Genomic DNA, 9,505 nt, shown 5'->3' on the forward strand with positions numbered 1-9,505 from the left:
CCCCCCCCCCCCCCCCCCCCCCCCCCCCTGCCCACCTCCCGCAAACCCCCCCCCCCCCACCTCGGCCCTTGAGCTTCTAGCATCACAACACCCTCCCATTAACCTAAACTCTAGGGCCAGGTGCTTAAACTGTACATTTTCTTGCTCCCTTGACCTTCCAACGTGCCGACCAGCGAGGGGTGAACTTGTCATCTGTGCGTAGCTAGAGCTGGTATGACCGGATCCCACCCAAGTCCGTGTTACTGAACATCAGCCAGGCCCTCAGGGCTCATCAGCTTTCCTTTTACTCACTGTATTGGGCTGAATAGGACCCCCTCCCCATCCCCCCAATTCACGTCCATCTGGAACCTGTGAATGTGACTTTACTGGAAATAGGGTGTCTGCAGATGTAATCAAATTAGGACAATGTCATACTGAATTAGGGAGGGTTCTAATACAATGACAGGCATCCTTATTAGGAGGAGGAGGTTTGGACACAAACATAAACAGAGGGAAGAATGCCATGTGCAGACAGAGGAAGAGACGGATTGAGGCAGCCACAAGCCCAGGAAGGCTGCGGATGGCCGGCCACCACCAGAAGCTAGAAAGAGGCAAGGAAGGAATCCCCCCTAGAGCCAACGGAGGGAGCACGGCCCTGGTGACACCTGATTTCAGACTTCTCGCTTCTAGAGCTGTGAGACAATAAATTTCTGTTTTAAGCCACCCAGTTGTGGTACTTTGTTATGGCTGTCCTAGGGAACGAATACACTCGCATCAAAGGTCACCCAATTGAATTCTGTCCCCTCAGCTGCCGTCCTAACTGTGCCTAGTCTCTGTGAGGCCCGTGCCTACCACCAACGTCCTCCCAGACTTCCTGTCCCTCATCTCTTCTCAGGCACGCTGACCAACTAATCCACCCTTGGAGAAATAAAATGTCCTATCCCTCTTTCCAAAACCAACCTTCCTCTCTGGGTGCTTGTAGTGGATTGAATTACGCACCCCCCAAAACTCATTGAAGCCTGAATTGTGTCCCCCATGATTTTTGTATCAGAAACTGCGCCCCCACTGTGATTGCTGAGGGTGGGAAATCCTATTATGGTAACTGAAAAGTGGGGCCTTGAAGAGGTGATTAAACTGTAGGACCGTGCATTAGTGAATGGATTAAAATGGTGGTCAGGGGCGGGGTTCTGAGGGCTTTGAAAGGAGAGAGAAAAAAGTCTGTCATCATTTTCTCAATGTGCTACCCTGCCATCACTGAAGTCACCACCAAAGAAAGCCTTCACCAGATGTGTTCCCTGGGCTTTGTGGATTTCCCAGCCTCAGAAACTGTAAGCAATAAATTACGTTTTCTTTACAAATTACCCGGTTCCAGGCATTTTGTTATAAGCAACAGAAACAGACTGACGCAGTACTGCTCTCCTGTCTCTTATGAGGCTCCACTCCATTGTCGACCCATCCCCACCCCTACACTTTCAAACCCTGATCTACGAGAAGGATCTGTGGAAGTCTCTGCTGGGATGCTATTTCACCGGCAGAAAAGGATCAGTAAATAAAGCCCAGACTCCTTACAGCTCTTTCGTTCTGCCATCAAAGAACATAGTTACTCCGTATCCTGCTCAAACCATGACACTTAGTAAGCCCAAAAGAAAAACCACTAAACCATAACACTGCATGTGTTCTAGAAGCTGGAAGGTGAATGGGAAGAGTTGGATACACAGGATGCCCCCACTTGCCTTCCTGGGACCAGACATTTCTTGTTATTAGCTCGTTTGCTATACTGGGCTCTGTTCAATCTCACGGTGACTGGTATCTCAGACACGTGTTTTATAAACCAGTCCAGCAAAAGCTTCTAGAGGTCGGGAGGAGTTCAGCTTGGCAGTATTCTCTCCACAGATGGAACCTAATAAATGATGCTTTCTAGATGTCACAGTTTTCTCCATAGCAGGACTTGACGATGCCAGTCAGAAGAGCCACAACTTGGCCAACTATAACTTGGGCAGGGAGGACAAGGGGGCTTGCATGGTGATGCTGCCGGCCGGGGATGCCGAGGCATGAACCATACCTTGTCTCGCCACAATTAAGCTGGCCATGCAGTCTGGAACACTTGTCCCCGCTGCCAGGAAAGTAATGCCCATGATGACATCAGGGATCCCAAGGGTGTATCCAATAATAGTCACCTGCAGAAGAGAAAAGGAGACATAAACTCACAACACAACACCCCTAGAAACTTTGCTTACCCTAAATATTTTTTTTTTTTTTGGCTTTTTTCCGTGTCCGGCAACGGATCGCAACCCTCAGTGTTTAGTTGTTCAATAAATATTTATTCAATAATGCAAACCTCTACTCTCCCAATTCACTCCCCATTCCCCCTATTCCTTGGGATGAAAAGCTGAGGGGCACTGAGACCATATCATAGATTTTATTTCATATTAATTTGGTTTCCTCTCGTTTAGTTTTTATAACAACCCAGTGAGATATGTACTATTTCCCTATTTTACATATAAGCAGACCAAGAAAAGTCAAGTAATTTACCCAAGGTCAAAGCAGCTTCTAAGCAGTACTGGAAGTAAATGTTAGGGCTACAGGACTCCAAAGTCCAGGCCTTTAACTATTATCCTATTTTATTCCATGTAGATTTGTTATTCAATGTTGTAAGTAAACCACATATATATATATTTTTTTGTCTTTTGTCTTTTTCCGTGTCCGGCAACGGGATTGCAACCCTTGGCGTTGCTCCCGCGCCTCGATCAGCCAGTGAGCGGGAGCCGGTCTGTATGTGGGATCCGAACCCTCGGACGGGAGCGCTGCCGCGCTTCCCAAGCGGCGCACTATCAAGTGCGCCACCGGGCCGGTCCCTACCCTAAATATTTTTAAGGTGAATGTGGTAATGCTATAACCAATAGAAAAATCTGGAATATGGTTTTATTTAAGAACATCTTCCCTACCCTAAATATTTTTAAGTTGAATGTGGTAATGCTATAACCAATAGAAAAATCTGGAATATGGTTTTATTTAAGAACATCTTTTGAGTGTTCTTTTCTTTTCCTGACTACATGAGTAATACGTGTTTACTGTTTCAAAAAGTTTAGAAAATAAAATAAAATGAAAATAAATATTACTTACCATTTCTCAAGACCCACAGACAACCACTATTAACTCTACATCAGCCAGTGGTTCTCAAACTTGAGCATTCAGAAAATCCCCTGGAGGGCTTATTAAAATGCAGACTGACAGGTCCTACTCCCAGAGTTTCTGATTCCAAGGATCTGGGGTAAAGCCCGAGAATGTGCATTCCTATAGGTGGCTGGGACTCTGAGGCTGCTGGTCTGGGAATCACATTTGAAAACCACTACATTAAAATATATCCTTGACCTTCTTTGGGGGATGTGTGTGTGTTAGGAAAAATGAAATCAGATCATACTATCAATATTTATTTTGTAACTGTTTGTTTCACGTAATAACATATTGTGAATACCTTTCCATCTCAGATATCCATCTATGACATTTCAAATGGGTGCTTAGATTTCACTGCATGGCTATAAACTTTTAACCAGTCCCTCTCTATTAGATATTTAGGTGGCTTCTTTTTTACTCTTCCAATATCCTTGCATATGACAAGTGACATTTATTGAGTACTTCTTGTGTACCAGATGCTCTAAAGGTGTTTTATTTTCATAATCTCACATACTCTATTATTTGCCACCCACGGAGCAGGGAGGCAGTATTGTTATGCCAGCCGAGGATCAGAGAGGTTGAGTAACAATGCCATGAGCACACAGCTGGGAAGTGAGGCACACACAGGGATCCCAAGCCAAGTGTTTCCGTCTCTAAAGCCTGTGCTCCAACTTCTCTACCATGCCATCCTAGGTATACATCTTTGGCTTCTCATCTTACTACCTCCTTAGGATAAATTCTAAGAAATAGAACTGCTGGATCAAAGGATACGCAGGCTTTTAAAAATCGTGATGCACATCTGCATATTCAGTAAGTGACTAACTACTGGCTGGTTTTAACAAGGCCAAACCAAGTCTGTTTTGAGATGGGCTGGGGTACAGAAGGGAGAGGGTTACAAGGGATGGCGAGCTCCTGGAGGATTCAGATGTTTGAGTGTTCCCGTGTCCCCAATTTATTTATTTATATATTTTTTTAATTAATTTTTTTTTTACATTCTATGATGATGTGCAGCAGTTGGGTGGGATGAGGAGGGGAAGGGGTGGGAAATGGGATGGAAGGAGGAAGGGTGGGATTGAGGCCTGTGGCACCCCCCTCATTCCCACAGAGGAGACCAGGGGGCTTCTAGCAGTGGCTTGGTCATTGCTGGGCTGGGTGCAAATGTCACAGGGGTGTGGCAAAAGCCCTCGCCCCCCACCACTCCAGCTCAGGAACCCGGGGCCCTCCTTGCTGTGGCTCAGTGATCATCGCTGGGCTGGTTGTGTGTTTGGGGGTGTGTGGCTGAGGCCCTTGGCTCCCCACTGCCCCAGCTCTGGAGAGCCTGGGGTGCTTCCTGCAGTGGCTCGTGGTCGTCACTGCCTATGTCCCCAATTTAGCTGAACCAAGGCCAGGATGTTTCAGGTATGTGTACCTGGGGATAGGAGAGATGCTGGAGGCCTGGTGGCTTAGAATGGCTCTGCCCTTCCTGAGTTATGTCACTCATCCCACTCATTACAAAACAACCGCAGAGTCAGTCCTGAGACTCCTCTTGGCATACAGAGCTCTAAGGGAGTCCAAGAGAAAGGGGAGGGTGAACAGGTTGGGGGTAGCATCTTCTACCAGTTGGTGTCTTGGAGAGGTTTTGCCATAGGAAGGGTGTGCACGAGTCAGGTCTAGGACACTCAGAAAGGCTGGGGACAGGTCCCTGTCAGCTTGGAAGCATCCAAGGCTGCCCCTGCTTCTCCCTGGTGCACCCTTAAGCTGATGGAGCAGGCCAAGGGGTGTGATTTCAGGAAATCTCTCATCCCCCAGGCAAAACGACTCCCATACGCTATTTAGAATCCCAACAGTGTGTTTTGCTTGGGCTCTCAAACACATAGCACCCTGGGAAGGAAGCGGACAGAGGGGACTGAGGTTAGTGGGAAGCAGGGCCAGGACTGGCCGAGTGCCTATAACGTACTAGGCTCTCTTTTCATTCTCCCGATATCCTTGTGAGGGAGCGATGATCACCCCACTGCACAGAGGGGGTCACCTTGGCTCACGGAGGTGAGTCAGCTGCCCAGGTTTCATGGCCTGTAAGTGGTAGAACTAGGATTCAAATCTACTCTCCTGCAATCCCATGGCCCTTCCTTCCCCACTAAAGCGCACTGTTCCTCTGGAGTTAAGGGAAAGGCAGCTCTTGTGCCTACGATGAACTTCTGTGGGCCTCTGCCTCTCAAGTCAAGATGTGCCTGCCTTCTCTGTGTGGGTATCAGATGTTAGGAGGAGAATGAAATGACTGACTGGTAAGGACTAGGGTGTGCGTGGCTGACGGGAGCATCGCAATCAATAGGAACTCAGCCACGCTGCAACCACTTCCCCTCTCCTTGCTCCTAGGCTCCCCTCTGGGGATAAGGAGGAGCAGGGACCCTCACAGGGTGGTACACAGAGGACAGGGGGTCCTGCATGGCATGGCCTGGCATGGCCCAGCCCAGAAAATGAAATGTACAGGGAGCTGCTATGTGTGGCCAGAGGCAATCATGAGGAGCTATGCCACGCCTCTCCGCCTGCAAAACTTCCAACAGCATCTGAGAGTTCTAGTAACAAACCGAGAGGCCATTTAGCATAGTATTTGAGATCATAGACCCAGGAGGCCAACATCTGGGTTCTAATCCCAACTCTGGCACTCATTAACTGTGCAACCTTGGCCAAATTACTCAAATCTCCATGTCTAAGTTTCCCCAACTGTAAATAAAATATACCTATCCTGTGGGGTTGTTATGAAGATAAAAAAAGAGCTAATATAAAGTGCTAATATAAAGCTGATGCCTTGGCACACAAAAAGGGAAGAGGAGCATTCCCTGCAGGGGCGTGGAAGGAGCTGCCTTGCAATCATCATCTCCCACTGACTCCAGTCTCCTTCCTTCACATTCCCCTGGGGACTCTGGAAATGAAGGGGGCCTAGTGATCAGCTACCCTGTCACATTACTCTGCCCATGCCACCAGTGTGGCATGTCCCAGGCTGCCTGTGTGAAGGTTTGTCTCCCTTCCTCATGCTTGAAGGCAAGCACCGTGCTGTGTCTCAGTATCCCTGGTACATACCACAGCCCTGTGGCACCTTTATTAAAACCCCTTTCCACTGAGAACTGAGCTGCGGTCAGCGAGGTCAGTACCAAAGGTGGCACACCAGTGCTTGTGGTTGCCCTTGACCCCAGTTTCTCCTCCTCTGCTTGGCAGAGGTTGGGCGGGGGTTGTCTGTACAGTCCACACCCTGCTCCCACCACTCACCAGCCACACCATGAAGTAGGAGAACACGGCAATCCACAGCGTGGCCGTGATGAAGGTGACCATGAAGAACTTCTCCCAGCGGGGCTTGCTGCAGTTGGGGATGGTGATGCACAGGAGGAAGATGAGTGGCCAGGTGAACACCCACTTGACTTTGTCCCCTCTTGCCTCTGCAGGGGGATGGGACAGGGCAAGGAGGGGGTGGGGAACACACACTGGGTTACACACCTACCAGTCTACCTGTTGGTTATTTTTTTCGCACAGGAGGAAGATGAGTGGCCAGGTGAACACCCACTTGACTCTGTCCCCTCTTGCCTCTGCAGGGGGATGGGACAGGGCAATGAGGGGGTGGGGAACACACACTGGGTTACACACCTACCAGTCTACCTGTTGGTTATTTTTTTTTAAAGCTAAACAAGAGAATACCACTGACATGACTCCAGGAAACTGACGTCGCAGAGTCACAGACCTCCATTATATAATGTCACCCTGAAAGTAGCAAGACAATTCAGTAAGTGTTTGTCGACTGAATAATTTCAGTCACTCCAAATCCTTCATTTGAAAAGATAAGGAAAGAGCAGGAATAGACTCACCCAGAAGAGCTAGAATGTGGATTTGGAATATAGATGGGCCTTGTCGGCACCATGCTCTAACCAACTGAGCTAACCAGCCAGCCTGTAGATGGGCTTTGGAATCATACAGACCAGGGCTGGAATTCAAAAGACCTCGAGAAATCTCCTCAACTACACTTCCTCCTCTGATAATAAGTTGTAGTGGTAACAACAACAATGTAACAATAATCAACACATCCAGTATTTGCTATGTGCAGCAAGCACAGGGCTAAGCACTTAGCATCTTATTAGTTTCTTCATCAGCTAAATGGGAAAATGATCTCTTTCTTGGCTGTTGCAAGAATGATGTGACAGAATGTACATACACTCAACACACAGAACCTGGCACACAGTAGTTGCTTTGGAAATCTGAGCTCCTTTGCTCCAAGGTCATATAGTCAGCCTGTGGTAGATGCAAGACTAAAATGTGGGTGTCCTGGCTGGCAGTCCAGATCTCACTGGCCCCTACCAATGGAATCCACAAATAATTCAACCAAGGAAAACTGGCTTCAATAAGTCACTGAGTAGAAACATAGTGTTCTTAGGGCCAGCCTGTGGCTCACTTGGGAGAGTGTGGTGCTGATAACACCAAGTCCACGGGTTCAGATCTCTATATAGGGATGGCTGACTAGCTCACTTGGGAGAGTGTGGTGCTGACACCACCAAGTCAAGGGTTAAAGATCCCCTTACTGGTCATCTTTAAAAAAAAAAAGAAACATAATGTTCTTAATAAGCAACTGAGGATGGGTGTGCACATGCAGGGTCAAAACCACCCTGATGGTGATGTCAGTGAAACAGTAGAGGAAGGACCTCTGAACATTTTCTTCTCTATAAAAGCAACAAGAACAATGGCAAAAATTGTCAGAATCAACTTTTTTTTAGAACCCTGGATATTAACCAAAGGCTTGCAGCAATCCAGGGAGTGTCTATTTAAGAAAATTAGCTGTAGGAAGTTTTAACTTTGTGGAGTTTTAACTTTCCTTATTTCCTTTCCTGTTCACTTGCTGCAGAGTAGCCTTGAAAACCAACCTGCAATTACAGTGAAAAACACAGCCACCAGAGAGGGCAGAACAGGCTTGGAGCACTTTCCAAGTCCATTCTCACAGAACTGTTATTATTTGACAAGTCTGGTGTTTTCCTAGAAGACACCCTGTACAAGGTTGTCTTTATTTTACCTGAATCTGAGCTCCCCCAGTGTGAACAGCCTTTTCCTTGGGGGTGCTTGTCAAAAACAATCAGAGGCAATTTTTAAACTATGCTGCTTGAGGTGGCAGATAGCAGGTGGGACAAACAATAGGTTAACCAGAAAGCTTAAAAGGAAAATCTGGGAATGAGATATCCACAGTGGGCTTTGAAAAGCTCCTACACATTTCTGGGAATCTAAAAGAACATAGGCATGCCTAGGACTGGGTTCAGGGTTGTTTACATGCTCAGGAAAGGCTTGAGAATGCCCTATGCTTTCACCTCTGCTTAACCTTGAGGCTCTGCACAAAGCAAGAAGTAAAGACTAATGGAGAGTTGAAAACTGCCTGCCTGAATATTGCAGGTCTATCCCAAAACACGTACAGAGCCCCTCAGCAAAGACTGAGAGAATCACTGAACCCAGACATCTAAAGAAACCTCTGTTCAATCATTATCTGACCTTTAGGCTAACCTAGCATAAACTTCAGAGGCCACATACAACAGAGAATACAGATTTTACAGAATTAGTTTAGAAAAGTCACTAAACCAACAAATAACAATAATAAACAGCAAGAACGATAAACCCTAGGAAAGGGGAAGAATCTGATTTCCAGAGTTGTCGCATTATATCATTTAAAATGCCCAGTTTTCAACAATAATAACAAAAAATTATGAGACATGCAAAAAAACAAGTAAGTATGGGCCACACACAGGAAACAAAAGTCAATAGAAACTCTCCCTGAGGAATTCCAGACACTGAATTTATTAGATTAAGACTTTAAACCATTCATATAAAAATATGTACAAAGACATTTATTAAAATGTCCAAACAAAAGTATAAGAATGATTTTTCACCAAAAAATATCAATAGTGAAAAAAAAAATGATTAAAAAAAGAACCAAATAGAAATTCTGGAGTTGAGAAATACAATAGCTAAAATTCAATAGAGGGGCTCAATAGCAGATTTGAGCAGGCAGAAGAAAAAAAACCAACTAGAAGATAGGCTGATTGTAATCACCACATCTGAGGAATGGAAAGAAAAGAATAAATAAAAATGAACAGAGTTTCAGAGACCTGTGAACACCATCAGGCAGACCAGCATATGCGTAATTAGGAGTACCAGAAGGAATGGAGACAGGAAAGGGGGCAGGAAGAATATCTGAGAACTCACGTTCAAAAACTCCCCAAATCTAATAAAAAAAAAACCATTTATATATTCAAGAAGTATACATATTCTTCTAAAGTGCACATAGACTGTCCTCCAGGACATAACATATATTAGGCCATAAAATAAGACTCAGTACATTTAAAAAGGACTG

The 9,505-nt window shown here is 46.0% G+C and overlaps 1 protein-coding gene across 1 annotated transcript in view; it reads right to left on the reverse strand.

Annotated features, from left to right (window-relative positions):
* LOC103609651 (sodium/potassium/calcium exchanger 4) overlaps nucleotides 1-6,563 on the reverse strand; it is a gene marked incomplete at its 5' end in the record, with an annotated part of 12,081 nt that extends 5,518 nt beyond the window's left edge. The window contains 2 exons of the mRNA XM_008593952.1: nucleotides 2,042-2,156; nucleotides 6,397-6,563. Coding sequence (XP_008592174.1) covers nucleotides 2,042-2,156; nucleotides 6,397-6,563 — 282 coding nt within the window. The remainder of the gene's footprint in view (nucleotides 1-2,041; nucleotides 2,157-6,396) is intronic.
* Nucleotides 6,564-9,505: the final 2,942 nt, after the last annotated feature.

The sequence above is a fragment of the Galeopterus variegatus genome, unplaced genomic scaffold, assembly GCF_000696425.1.
Source record: "Galeopterus variegatus unplaced genomic scaffold, G_variegatus-3.0.2 Scaffold9898, whole genome shotgun sequence".
In the NCBI taxonomy this organism is placed as follows: Eukaryota; Metazoa; Chordata; class Mammalia; order Dermoptera; family Cynocephalidae; genus Galeopterus; species Galeopterus variegatus.